Here is a 14,904-nt window from a genome sequence, read left to right as displayed (position 1 = left end):
AACTGACCAATAAATCTTTGTTTCACTCTTTAATAACTATTATAATTCTACTCTTACTTTTGGACCCTCTGCCCTTTTCAGCTTGTCTCACTCTAAGTTCAGCTGATACTTACCATGCCTCAGTGCACTCACTTCTGAGTGATAAGGTTTTGAATTCAAGGTGGGCGGCATGGTGGCACAGTGGTTAGCACTGCTGTCTCTCAGCGCCTGAGACCCGGGTTCAATTCCCGACTCGGGCGACTGACTGTGTGGAGCTTGCACGTTCTCCCCGTGTCTGCGTGGGTTTCCTCGGGGTGCTCCGGTTTCCTCCCACAGTCCAAAGATGTGTGGGTCAGGTGAATTGGCCATGCTAAATTGCCTGTAGTGTTAGGTAAGGGGTAAATGTAGGCGTATGGGTGGGTTGCGCTTCGGCGGGTCGGTGTGGACTTGTTGGGTCGAAGGGCCTGTTTCCACACTGTAAGTAATCTAATCTACCACTACTGTGATTTGAGTGCAGAAGTTTGGTCTGGTCTAATACTGAGGGAGTTCCATGGTGAATCTACGCCAATAGTTATCTCTTGGATCAATTGCAAAATACATTGCCGGTCAACATGTTGCTATTTATGGGAGCTTACGTGCAAATTGGCTGGAGGATTAACTACTTTACAACAGGGACTACATTTCAAAAGTACTTTCATTGACTGTAAAGCAATCATGATAAGCAGTATACTAGTGCAAATAAAAGTGTGTTGCTATCCAACTCGAGGTTTCTTTTTAAAATCTTGACTCCAGATTCCGCCTTGTTAACAGCATGAAGAACACCTTATGACATCCTCAGTGACTGCCATTACACCTAAAGGAGACTGCTCTTTTTTAGTTCCATTCATACTCTTGCACAGCAAGCAATATCTCCAGCAAAGACCTCTAATTACATTTCTATTATGTTGTCTTCTCTGGAAATTAAGTTTCCATCCTTTGCAGGTCTGATTATTTTGCATGCTGCCAATGACGTATTATCAGGTGCATGGAACTTTTCATATACTGTGTTGACAGTGCTTACTTAATCTGATCAGAATTGTCAGCAATTTAATAGTTGATTCTTTTATGTCAGACTTTCAATATTTGTCATTGGAAGAAATTAAAATTACATCTTTTCAGGTCCTGATGTTAGTGGAACATTTTTTTTTGCTCCTGGTTTTACCCACTTCCCTCCTTGACCACTTTTACTCATCCAAGCAGTTCATAATCAGTTTGTTTCATTGTCAATGTCTGTATCTGTGGTGTGTTCTGGTTCTGTCACGTAGTTAGGCATTCTCATTCCATAACGCAGGGATACTTTGGTCTCAAGCATTCTGGACTGGAAATCTTACAGATTTTACTAATTTACAAATCCTTTGACCTCAGCGCATGACTTCTATTGTACTTGCCTTCTGAATTTGGATTCAAATTCAGCGGAAATAAATGTAGAAATATATGATCAGGGATATTTATTCAGTTACTTTTAATCTGTTTCAATTCAGGAATCCAGTGTTTAAACAGTCACTTCCAGCATGAGTTCCCTAGCCTGCAGGCAGCCGGAGATCAAAAGGAATTGCCAGAAGAGGCTTTTGGACCTGGACCTAACTTGCGTCCACCAAGTAGGTGTTCCGTTTACATTTTTTTAGGCTACATTACCATTTCTTGAGTCATTCATTTGCAACTTTCCATCATCCTGGTTCCTTTCAGACAATTGTAGTAGCATTATCTCATGTCCTAGATATTAATATGGAGCGGTTATAACTTTTGATAGCTATTGCTAGTGGCTGAATATATTAAACTGTTGAAACTTAAATTCTCATTACTGGTATTGGACCAAAATTAAAGGACAGTGTCATTGTGAGAACAAATAGAAAAATGCCATTGAGGTTCACCAATCTACCTTCACATTGAGCTAGCTCATCAAATCTTTGTGTAACAATATTTACTTGTATTTGATCCATATTCCTAGGTAATGTTGCCCAAGGTTCACTAGGTTGATTCTGGAGTTGAGGGGATTGGCTTATGAGGAGAGACTGAGTAGATTGGGATTATATTCATTGGAATTCAGAAGAATTGGTCGGGGGGGAAGCAGGATCTTGTAGGAACATATAAAATTATGAAGGGAATAGATAATGTAGAAGTAGAGAGGATGTTTCCAGTGGTGGGTGAAATTAGGACAACAGGGCATAGCCTCAAGATTAGAGGGAGCAGATTTAGGACTGAATTGAGAAAGAACTTCACCCAGAGAGTTGTTAATCTATGGAATTCCTTGCCTATAGTGAAGTAGTTGACACTACTTCAGTAAACGTTTTAAAGCTAAGGTAGGCATGTTTTTGAACAATAGAGGAATTAAGGAATACGGTGAGAGCAAGGGTGAGTAGATCTGAGTCCATGAAAAGATCAGTCGTGATCTTATGAATGGCAGAGCAGGCTCGAGTGCTGGATGGCATACTCCTGCTCCTAGTTCTTATGTAAATAATTTATTGCATGGGGTCTGGCTACAACTATATAGGGATTTCATGAGATTATGTTTGGAGCACTGACCACACTAAGAAAGGAAACTTTAGAAGCAGTACAGTGGATTATTTGGCTCCTAGGATAAGACAGTTTCCTAAGATGAGAGGAAGTGTAAATTGAGCTCATTCCTTTGAGCTTGGAAGAACGATGTAATCTTATTCTAATATGAGATTCGTAAGAGGTTTGAAAGGATAGGCACTGAAAGGTCATTTCTCCTGGCTGGAGAACACATCCACAATCTCTGAAGAAGAGGTTGATCGTTTAGGGATTCATTTTCAGAGTTTCATTGCCATACTAGGTAACGTCTGTGAACTTCTGGATGAAACACTGGTTTCTATTTGCGTTTAGGTTTCCTTGGGCTGGTGAAGTCATTTTCTGTTCTTTTCTCAGGGGGTGATACATGGGATCCAAGTCAGTCTGTTTGTTGATAGAGTTCCGGTTGGAATGCTGTGCTTCTAGGAATTCTTGTGCGTGTCTCTGGCTTGTCCTTGGGTGGATGTATTGTCAACGACAAGACCTACAGACAAACCAACAGAACACCTATGGGATCTCCGATATCAGGGTTCTTAGCAGAGACAGTGTTGCAGAGCCTCGAACAAACAGCTCTGCCAACCATCCAACGCAAACTTTGGGTCCGTTTCATGGAGGACGCCTTTATCGTTACTAAACAAAACAAATTAGAGGAAACCTTCAAGACCTTACTGGCATAAAATTCACCAAAGGGGAGGAAAACCACAACAAGCTGCCATTCCAGATGTTGCAGTAGAGCGAACAGCCAATGGGAAACTTCAAACCAGCATCTACAGGAAACAATACATACTGACCAAATACTCAACTACAGAGGCAATTTTCCCAACACCCACGAATGAAGCTGCATTATAACATTATCTCAATGAGCCACCACACACTGCAGCACGGAGGAGCAACGAAGAGCAGAGGAAAATCACCTATACAGTGTATTCAAAGAGAATGGGTACCCAATGAACACAGTCTGCTGATTTCTCAGCAACAAACCCCCAACAAGCAGGCAAAATGCAATCAGAAACCCTAGCCACTCTCCCTAAAATCGAAGATATCTCAGAAATGACTGCCAGGCTACTCAGACCCCTTGACATCATGGTAGTGTACAACCCCACCAACACAAAGAAAAGCAGCTAATGAACTTGAAAGACCCTGTACAGAAAACGAGCAAAACTAATGTTATTTCCAAAATACTTTGCAAGAACTGTGACAAACATTAAATTGGACAAACAGGCAGAAAACTAGCCACCAAGATACATAAACATCAACTAGCCACAAAAAAAAACCCACTCTCACTAGTATCCTTACATACAGGTAATGAGGGATACCACTTCGACTGGGATGACACATCTATCCTAGCAGAAGCCAATCAGACACGCATGAGAATTTCTAGAAGCAAGGCATTCTAACTATGCCCTGAGATGAAGAACAGGAAATGGCATCACCACAGGAAATGACATCATCAACCCAAGGAATCCAAACACATAAATAGAAATGGGGCCATACCACCAGTGTCTCATCCAGAGGCTCACTGATGGCAGAAAGGTTGGCAGAAAGTTTTAGACAGTGTAGGAGAATGGTCCACGAAATGGCTGAAATTCAACATGAGCAAATGCAAGGTCTTGCACTTAGAAAATAGTCCGTGCCTGTATTATTTTTTCAAAAATGGTGAGAAAATTCATAAAGCTAAAGCACAAAGGGATCTGGGAGTGCTAGCCCAGGATTCTGTAAAGATTAACTTGCAGGTTGGGTCCATGATTAAGAAAGAGAATGTAATGTTGTCATTTATCTTAAGGGGGTTGGAATATAAAAGCAGTGATGCGCTTCTGAGACTTTATAAAGCTCGGAATACTAAGACCAATTTTGGGCCCCACATTTCAAGAAGGGCATACTGGCGCTGGAGTGTGTCCAGATTCACACGGCTGATTTCTGGAGTGTTAGGCTGAGGATTCTGGGATTGTATTCATTTGTGTTTAGAAGTTTGAGGAGAGATCTAATAGAAACTTAGAAGATAATGCATGGCTTAGCAAGGGTGGATACTGGGAAGTTGTTTCTATTGGGCAGGGAGACTAGGACCCATGGGCACAGCCTTAGAATTAGAGGGGGTGAAATTAGAACAGAAAAGACATTCCTTCAACTGCAGAGTGGTGGGCAGCAGAGGCTAGGATATTTAATGTCTTCAAGGCAGAGATTGATGAATTCTTGATCTTGCAAGGAATTAAGGGTTATGGGGAGAGTGCGGGTAAGTGGAGTTGAAATGTCTATCAGCCAAGATTAAATGGTGGAGCAGACTCTGGGCTGAATGGCCTGCCTTCCTTCCACTCCTATGTCTTGTGGTCTGATGGTTGCTTAGTATGGTGACAAAACATCTGAAAATGAACCTTCCAGTTCAGTGAGAAAATCTACATCCAGAACCTCAACCTGAGCTACAAATCTTTTCAAAACACGTTGATCAATTACGTTTAGGTGAAAAATGTCTTAACTCAGGATTGTGAATTTTTGGAATGCTTTACCCAAATGGGTGTGGATGCTCCATCATTAAGTATGACCAAAGTTGTGACTGATCTTTGATCTTGAGAGTCAAGGTACAGGGAGTTGTTCAGAAACTGGAGTGAATTAGATCATCAATCATGATCATACTGAATGGTAGAGTAGGCTGAAGAGACTGTATTGGCTATTCATAGAGTCATAGAGATGTACAGCATGGAAACAGACTCTTCGTTGTCTTGTATTCTAATGAAAGTTTTTGACTTGTATCTGGAAAATTTGTTGTCCACAGCAATATGGCAGAGTTTTAAATTTCATCAGCTCTGTGTAGCAAAACACCTGCTAGATTTTCTCCTGAATGGCCTAGGTTAAAGTTTCAAAAGAAAAGCATGGGAAAGGGTTTTGATGCCAGTGGACATTGTTCAGCGTTGATAATGTGGCTGAAATCCATTATTTTGGTAATGAGAGAAAAGTACCTTTCTACTATTGATAGTGATGGAAGAAAATAATCAAAACAACTGCTTGTACCTAAAGCTATGTGCATTGAAAGGTAATTTTCTTTATGAATAGTCTGTTGCTATGCTCCTGACCTTTTCCTCTGTTTATAAGGGCATCTTTGTGACATCAGATGTGAGGTAAAATGCAAATTTAAGGCCTGGTGCTCAATGAAAGGTTTTGACCTCCATTTGCCCTTCACCTCTTTGCTCCATTTACTAATACGAACAGCACCATATTTTAAGTTTTATCTTTATGACCGGTGCTTAGACACCTTAAGACACGATGAGGGCTGTATCGTTGGGAAAGAGCATCAGTTAGGAAATGAGTGCTTGTCACAACTGGGTAGGGTAACATGTCATGAGAGTAACTAATGTGCAATTAAATGCAGAGGAATTGTTGCATGAGAAAAGTTAGTGAAGCAGGGCATTTGTCCAAGGGTCAAGAAAAAGAGCTTTGCACCAGACCCTGCAAGAACTTTGACTTAACCTGGTAAAGACCAAGGAAATGTTCATTTGCATTAAAATTTGTTGAGATTTGAGACTGAGTAAGCATACTTTCATAGTAACTTGCAAGGCCATATCGTGTACCCAATAAAGATTTTTTTGAATTGGAGTTTGTCAGAATGCCACCAGGTCGCCTAATCTTGAACACACATTAACATGTGAAGTAGCAATTATTTTGTGTAGAGTTACATGGAAATTATACCACAAAACAAGTCATTCTGCTAAACTGGTATATGTTGATGTTTGTACTCCATGCAGGGATCCTCCGAGATTACTTTATCTCACCCGAATAGTGCATTTTTCAAACTCAATGATGATTGGAGTGAGGTCTCACAAGAAGCAATATTGGGCCAAATGCTTTCCTTATGAGCTTTAATGCAGCTGCATAAATTTGCAGTTTATGAATGACGCAAAGCCTGGCAACTAGAGTAGAATGTTGTCTGGTGCTTGAGATAAAGAGGTGTCATTGTATTGAAATACACACAGTTCAGAAATGGGACTCCACAGTTTAGATGCTGCAAAACTGTTTCACCTGAACTAGCTGCCATGGTCTTGTCCTAATGGGTTGGATATTTGGATCTGAGATACGGTATATTTACATCATTGCAACTCTTTGTACTTGATGGTAGTGAATTTCAATGAGTGTAGTCATGATTAAGACTAATTAGTCTTTTGGTTTGAAAAGAATCTAGACATGGGTTAAGGTGAGAAAATGGAGGTAAAATTCAGTCATGATCTTATTGAGTGGTGGACCAGACTGGAGAGGCCAAATGATAATCATCTCCGTCTATTTCTTATGTCTCGTATAATTTATATTGAGTAAAATAATGTTCTCTTTGGGCAGAGACAGACTGGTGGAAGGAGCAGACCATTTAGTGTGAATACATGAATTGATGTGCTTCAGGACAAACGACATTGAAAAATTTAATTGGTTAAAATTTTCGTGATGCAGGCTTTCACTAAAGCATTATCGCCAGTTATGAAATCTATTGAATAGCAAGAGGAAGAAGTGGTCTTATCACTTGAATTGTGAATGTTCTCACTGAAGAAGAGGAGATTGGTTTTGTGAAAGAGCACCTTGGCAGCACATGTAGAATTGTGATGACAATAAAAGCAAAACGTGTCATCGTGTAAGATGACTGAACAATAATGTAGGTGCAGATTTTTGGATTTTAACAGGGGTCACTAATGTATACCATGCAGGACTGTTTCATCTGCTCTTGAAGAGCAGAACTGAAGGATATTTAAAAGTATGTACATTTAAAAACCAATATACAAGAGCATTGTTTTAAAAAGGGAGGTGCTAATCTAGCTCCCGTGACACATTGATGTTAAAAAGTGTTGACCAGTTCAAATTAGATACTGCAATGGCCTTTGACCTTGAAACATTACCATAGACTCCAGGGTTGTAGGCCAAAAGCTGCCAAATGGGATTATGACTGTCAGGTCTTTGATCAGACAGACATGGTGTGCCAAATCACTGCCACCTGTGCTGTAAACATCTGAGTCAATGCGTATAATAAGCTTTGTTTAGATGTTTAGACCAGTGGAGTTGTGGGTTTATTCCATTTTGGATTTCCAGACTTATCAACCTTTAACAAAAACTTAATGCTCCCTAACCCGGGCATGCCATGAATTGGGGTTTTGCTCTGGGGCAGTAACATTTAATCTTCATCTCATTGAACAGCCTGCATAACCTTAAATGAGATGGCTTTGGAAAGACCTGAGTAACAAAAATATTTGAATTTAATCATTTGGATGAAGCCATCAGAACAGTTAGGGTAATTAAATATTAGGGAGAGAGAGAATCTAAATTGATTTTTCAAATGAATCCAGATATATGCCAATATACATTTTGAACCTGAAAAGCAGTAGGCAGGTAATGTTTATGTTTTGGATGGCCTATCCAGTGGGGATCATATGCTGCTTCTGAGTGACCCAGCAGGAAACTCTTTAATATATAAATGTGTTAATCTTTATTGCACTCTACAGATGTTAATAGTTGGCGAGATGGAGGGAAATCTCTTCCCATAATGCCTGGATGTCTGGATCAGGATGGCAAGCCTTGTAATTTAGAAGATGGAGGGACTGGTACATCAGAACTGGGTGACAAAGCTCTTGACAAACGGGATGGACGGGAAAAGGCATCATTACCACTCACTAAGATAAATGGGCAGCTGATTATTCCACCTGCACCACAATTTAGAGGACTAATGCCACCTTATGTAAGTATTGGTCTTTTTTAGTTGTTTGATAGTACAGACCTTGAGTATTGCTGAAAAGTTATGACTGCCAAATTGTTAAATTTCACACCATGTAAATGTTTGATTAGCTTAACAGACGATCCTGAGGATGACTGAAACCTATTTTAAAATAGGTGGAGAACTAAGGTGTTCTTTCTGTTGAGAACAATACCCATGTATATAGTTGTTAGTGCAATCAAGTGCTCCATACTATGAGCCCAACTGATAATCCTAATTTGGCTGTCACTATAAGCTATTGCACAATCGGGTTTATGTTACAAATGTTGTTTAATTGTGAAATAACATCGAGTATTAGATACTTTTGTATTTTGTGTGGGCTGGTTGGGTATAGGTTCTGTAAAACAAAGGATGCTGGAAACCAGAAAGCAAAAACAAATTGCTGGAGAAACTCAGTAGGTCTGGGAGCATTTGTGGAGATTTCAAGTCCGATGACCCTTGAAAACCAGAACAGTCACTGGACTCCACATTGAGTCTTTCTGTCCACCGATTTCTCCAGCACTTTCTGTATTTGGGTACAGTTGGTCCCTTGTTGTGAATGGCTAAAAGGATGTGCTATTTGACATAATCTGCCAGTAATTTGAACTGTCCATCCTATCTACCTTGTGTCGCATCGATCCTACCTGCTTTTACAATTAACTGTCAGTCATCATAACTAGCTAGCACTTTCTCTGTGGCAGTCTTCTTTATCAATATGTTAGCTGTTGACCTATATCAACTTGTCATCTCTTGTCCCCACCTTCTTCATGCGTACCCCATCCCCACAGCCTCCTTTCTGGTGGTGTACAAAAAGCAGTAAGAAAAATGAGCATTATTTTAATATTTCAAGGATGAATTTTACTCAGGATATGAGGATTAACAACCTTTTCAAAAATGGACATGACATCACTTTGGACATCTACCTGAATATGTGGCATTGCTCCTCTAGAAGCTAGCATTTCTGTCTCAAAGGGAGCATTGATGCTGAAGTAGGCTTATTCTTAAAATGATATTTGGAAAATGAATATAACTAATGGGCAGCTGATAAGGCAGAATGGTTTGATCAGTTATCTGAAGAAATCATCCTCTGCGGAGTGGCTATGATCAAATTACTGTTAATAAATGTCTACCAAGTTAGCGTATTATTCAGTCAATTATCTACCTTGAGATGATGCTGAATCTCTAATACAAAAGGGGAATCTCTTAATAATTTGCCTTGAATGACACCTAACGGTACCCCATATCCTTAAACGTCAGCTCAGCCTTGGGATTCTGCATACCGTGTGCGCACGCAAACAACTCCACCACTACTCCCCATTTAGCCTCATGTGAACTTTTTGAGGTTGGGTTAGGTCTGATTAACTTTCTGTTAAATACCGTGGCATATTTTGCCAAATTTTCGAGGCACTGGGTAAATGCAACTCATTTTTGAAGTTTACACTTAAACCTGTGCGTGTTACTGAAGTGCATCTGAACTAGTGAATTTATGAAAGGAAGGGAAATGGAATTTGTAAAGAAAATAATTTGTCTAATCTAATTTATAAATTAAAATAGTGGATTAATTTTTTTTTCTCTCTACTTTTAGATGTCTCACTCCTCTAAAATGCAAATACCACATCGTCTATCATATCCTGCACCAAATATCAAGTATGTAAGCTATGTGATTAGCTATGCTGAAGTGATGTATACTGCTGTTTGCTCAGGTCTCTCACATTGTTTACAAAATAACTTGATACTTTCATGGGTTGATGTAGGTTTTCAGCTTTTGGAAAAAAAATTTGAAGTCAGTTAATTTAATGCAAACCCATCTATATTGCCTTATTGTGCACAACTGAGCTAAAAACAAATAGAACGGAGGGCAGGAAGCATTGGTCTGGGTTTTCATGAGCAAGGGTGGTCTCATGCAGGTGCCATTCTGACTCTTTATTTGAAAGAAGGGAGCTCTGCAATTTTGAGGTAGGATTCTGCTCATGGTTTCTTCAGAAATGCAGAGCTGTCCTTTCATTCTGACAGCTTTGTGCACCATAAGAGCTTTCAGAGAAAGTTAGACTGTCCTTTTTTTTTCCATCAGTCACCTGCCATATTTTGAAAATTTTAAAGATTGCAGGTGTGAAGTGTCAGTTCAGGGTTTGGAGTACTACAAGTGTTCTGGGGGAGGTGTCTTTGGAGATATAAGTAAAGGAGCTATATAATAGTTACTAAGGAGGTGCACCATGTATCTAATAGATTACTTTTCCCTATTTTACGTAATTTCATCAGAACTATCCAAAGTTTCTGATTTAAATGGAAACATTCAGAGGGATCTGAGCATAGTATAACCTCCCAATGGAAAGTTTGATTTTCTGGGCAATTCCTTCAGAGTGCACTATGATGGGAGATTCACAGGATCTCCTTGTGTGACTCCTATGTTGGTCTAGCCCTTAGAAATGGTAATTGTTTAATTTCCAGGTTGCATGCAGCTGAATAACCATACAACCCTTTATGTAGGATTCTTGACAGATCTTTAATTTTACTGTTGTTTTTAGTATTTGAAACATTTCTACAGCTTTTCTCTCTTCCATACCCAGCTAACCTTTGCAATTATGAGTTTTCATTTGCATTGTATCTTATTGATTTAAGTTATTGTAGGATACCTAAACATAGTCTTCCTCATCAGATGTTGTTCCTCAGTCTGGATATTCTAACATTTTTTTTCTCCATCTTTTCCAAAATTGATTAGGAACCAAAGTAGTTCCTTAAGACAACAGCAATCTCAGTGGTGTCAAGACCTTCATGAGCGACCCTCCATTATTAGTGCAAGTGAATTGAAGGAACTTGATAATCTGGACACAGAAAATGATGATGGCTGGGCAGGTAACATGGAAAAATGTTGCAATTCAATTTTCAGCTGAGGCTTGAATGAAATCATTCAGTTCAATGTTTCTTGCATTTCAGGAGCACAGTCTGAGGTGGACTATACAGAGAAACTAAATTTTAGTGATGAGGATGAGGGAACGTCCACGCAGAAAGATGATGAAACCTGGTATGGTTTAATTTCTAATTGTTGTGTAATTTCTAAAGCTGCAAATTTGTTTGCTAGATATTGACTTGCCTTGTAATAAGAATTACAACATTTTAAAGAAGTTATTCCACCTTTCCAATATATCTAAAATGCAGCCATTAAAATCTAAAATTCTAACCTTTGTTTAAAGTTCAAATTTGGCTACGTTTGCTGATGTTCTTCTGATCTGAAAAGCAATAGCTTGGGCAACAGGAGCAGGAATTCAGTCCCACTGCAGGATATGGTGTAGATCTGCCTGTTAGTTAATTGTTCAAGATTTCTTGCGACAATTCTACTTGTATACATACATATCTGCTTGTTTGTTTCCTTATTTGTTTGCTTCCTTCCCTGTCTCTCTGACTGAGCAGGTTTCATAAAATGAAACCATTTTTATTGTTAGAGTTGAGAGTTCAGTTCGAGCAGTTGGTACTTAACAAGGTGTATCACTCACTCAAAACATCATTAATAAAATTAGAACATTGGTGGGTGCTATTTGGGTTTTATTGCCCATGTTTGACCTGTCTTCATGGGCCTGAAGTTGATGCTGAGGGCTCTTGACGTTCCATTACTCTGTCATATCTCCTGCAAATGGGATACGGTATACTGTAGATGTGGCATATAAGGCAACTTCATTTATCCACTGAAATTGGCTAACTTTCAGTTCAGCATTTTAATTTGGAAATGTTTTCTCCTGCTATTTTTCCATGCAGAATGATGTAGCTGAGCTGCTTTGGAGTTACTTGTTCAAAATTTATCTTAGCTGAAAATCAAAATGCTGTTACCAATTTCTGAAATTACAACAGATGCACAGTTGGGGGGGAATGGAAGGGCATAACAACTAATCCGTGATTTAGTATGTTGTGATCTCATGTTTTTGAGAGTGCTGATGTTCACTGTTTTAATTTCTTTTCAGTGATGACAGGGATGAACAAGTCAGCAGAGCTGAACAGCTTGGAGCAAAAACTCCAGAGAGTTCTAATGACCAGAAAGAAATCAATGAGTGTCCTGGAAATAAAATTTCTTCAAATGAGAGTCCAACGATGCAGGCAGCCTCACTGTCACCAACCAAGATCGCTTCCATCAGAAGCCTCCAGACTGATCGTCAGGTAGATTTTCAATTTAGATCTCATGACAATGTGACATCTTTGATATATAAATAATAATATCCACATTGGAAAGAAAAACTTGGATTTGCACAGTGCCTTTCAGAGTTTTGTACCATTCCACTTCATAACATTTATTGAAGTAGCAGCCACGTGTCCTTGACTTGTGCATTCTTTTTTCTTTAGGTGTGTTCCCTCCTCTTCCCACTCTTTTAATGGCATAAAACATTTTTTTGAAGATCATGTTAAATGTTAAACTCCAGTACTGTTAGTTAATAGTGTCTGTACTTATAAAATTAACCTCAAAGTTTTGACTTTGTTACTTGGGTTATTCTGTACATTTCTGTTTGAAATTTCACATCACTCTTTATCATAAATATATCTTTCAGTATGAAAATTTAATAAGTGTGCTATTCTGAATCAAAAATAATTCATATGCCTGTTTTGAATACAGGCTCCCAAAGGTGCCCTGAATTTAGATTGTAAATAATATTCTATTATTTACTCTCTAATACTGAAGATAAGACTAAAAGATTTTGGTGAATGAGTGTATATTCCTAATTTTTCCTTTCAGATAAATGGAAAGTTTGGGCAAAACTATGTAACTGACATGCATGGTCTCGTTTGTAATTGTTTAATTTCTAATAAAAGTATTCTAATTTTGGTCCTAAATGTCACCTCAGTTCTGATAAAACACCTGACTTATGGTTCTGTTCACCTATGTCTACGTATTTGGATCATTGACAAGTTAAATTGTTATGATCTTTGGGTGTAAAAATTTAGATTAAAGGCTGATATTTGTTTACACTTTAGGAAGCAGGACGGACAGCAGTGCAAGCTGTGGTACGTGAATTGCGTGGACTAGGGAATACGCCTGTCAATCAGAAACCAGCTCCCCAGGTATTTTGAAAACAAAAAAAGTAACGCGTTTAGTATTAAAATTAAGTTAATGTTGTATCATATCTATATTTAGCATAATGAGATCTTTTAGTATCAAGTCAGTTTTAGGAATTTGGCTAAAAACCCCTTCATTATGCTCTTCAATTAAATCACAGCACCCGCCACCTCCAGCTCGTCAGATTGGACCTGCAAAGTATACTCCGACCAAACCTTTATTACCAAGCGATGGTGATGAAGCTTGGAGACAAAGGAGGAAACCGTCAATGTCTGAAGTTTCTGCAGCAGTTGAAAGAGCTAGAAAGCGACGTGAGGAAGAGGAGCGACGAATGGAGGAGCAACGTTTGGCAGCCTGTGCAGCAAAACTGAAGAAACTTGATGAAAAATATGGAACTCTTTCAAAAGACCGAAAGGAAAATGCAAAGGAGAAGGATAAGATTAAAAGAATTGAAAGAGAAGGTACCAAGGACATTGAGAAGGAAAATACAAAGGACAATGAGAATGATAAAGTTAAAAAGAAAGAAAGTGAAAATGAAAATCAGAAATGGAAAGAAACTGAGAAACAACAGGAGAAAGAGCAAGAACAGGAAAAAATGACAGAACAGCCAAAGGAGAAGGACCGTGAGAAAGAGCATGAAAACAAAGTGCAGGAGGAGCAACAAGGACAAGAGGAGAAAATAGAAAAGGAAAATGCACAAGAACTAGAGCAGGCACAAGAGCAAGATGAGGAATGGGAAAAGGAAGAAGAGAACCAAATGGAAAGGGAGACTGAGCAGAGGCAGGAGGAACCTCCGAGTGAATCTGATGACTTCAGAGACCAGGAGGAGGATTTGAAAAAAACAGGTAAGAGCAATGTTAAACCCCTGATGTAGATACTTTAATTCATGGAAAGTAATTTTAAGGAAAGCTAAATTATTATCCACAGTGTTTAGATTCTAACTTCATGCGGTGTTTAATTTTAGTTCACTGCTGATGTATCATCAACTTGCTACTCCTGTGCATCCTAAAGCTTAACAGTAATGCAAATTCAAAAGTTTTAAATTAATTGAAACTTAAAAGACAAAAGATAAGATAGTCTTGCATTCTGAGAACTAATTTGTTTCTGCATGTGCATCTTATCCTTGTCATCCCATGGGAAATCAGGGCACATACAATAAATAAGCTAAACTTTCCAGTTGGAGGATTTCTGGTCAGAAAGTATGTTAACAAGCATTGACTCAAATATTGGGATCGAGTGCAATCCAGACCTATAAAACTGCAGATGATAACAGATGGGAATCCCCTATATAACCTGATGGACTCAGAAGTACTGCACGATCTGTTGGAACCTGTTAATGGATGAATCTGGGGTGGACCTCATCAGTTTGTGGATCCATGTATAAATATGATCAAGAATGATGAGTACAAAGATTTGTTTTGTTTCATGCATTTTTTGGCCTTGAATGTTTTCATTTTTGTTTGGATTATGCATTTGGTGCAGTCAAATATTATTGATGTGGAATTAATTCTCAATAGTTGATATACCTGTTGTATTGTGTATTGAAGAGACTGTGACGGTTTATGGATTTGTGAAGAGAAATCTCATAATCTGGCATATTTTA

The 14,904-nt window shown here is 38.8% G+C and overlaps 1 protein-coding gene across 8 annotated transcripts in view; it reads left to right on the top strand.

The window, feature by feature from the left end:
* prrc2c (proline-rich coiled-coil 2C) overlaps positions 1 to 14,904 on the top strand; it is an 84,659-nt gene that overhangs the window by 20,636 nt on the left and 49,119 nt on the right. For all 8 annotated transcript variants that reach the window (XM_060830147.1, XM_060830142.1, XM_060830144.1 and 5 more), the window contains exons 5-12: positions 1,500 to 1,616; positions 8,016 to 8,248; positions 9,849 to 9,910; positions 10,983 to 11,116; positions 11,198 to 11,285; positions 12,217 to 12,409; positions 13,220 to 13,306; positions 13,462 to 14,146. In XM_060830147.1, the coding sequence (XP_060686130.1) occupies positions 1,500 to 1,616; positions 8,016 to 8,248; positions 9,849 to 9,910; positions 10,983 to 11,116; positions 11,198 to 11,285; positions 12,217 to 12,409; positions 13,220 to 13,306; positions 13,462 to 14,146 (1,599 nt within the window). The remainder of the gene's footprint in view (positions 1 to 1,499; positions 1,617 to 8,015; positions 8,249 to 9,848; positions 9,911 to 10,982; positions 11,117 to 11,197; positions 11,286 to 12,216; positions 12,410 to 13,219; positions 13,307 to 13,461; positions 14,147 to 14,904) is intronic.

The sequence above is a fragment of the Hemiscyllium ocellatum genome, chromosome 9 (genome assembly GCF_020745735.1).
Source record: "Hemiscyllium ocellatum isolate sHemOce1 chromosome 9, sHemOce1.pat.X.cur, whole genome shotgun sequence".
NCBI lineage: Eukaryota > Metazoa > Chordata > Chondrichthyes > Orectolobiformes > Hemiscylliidae > Hemiscyllium > Hemiscyllium ocellatum.
This window is presented reverse-complemented; position numbering and strand designations above follow the sequence as displayed.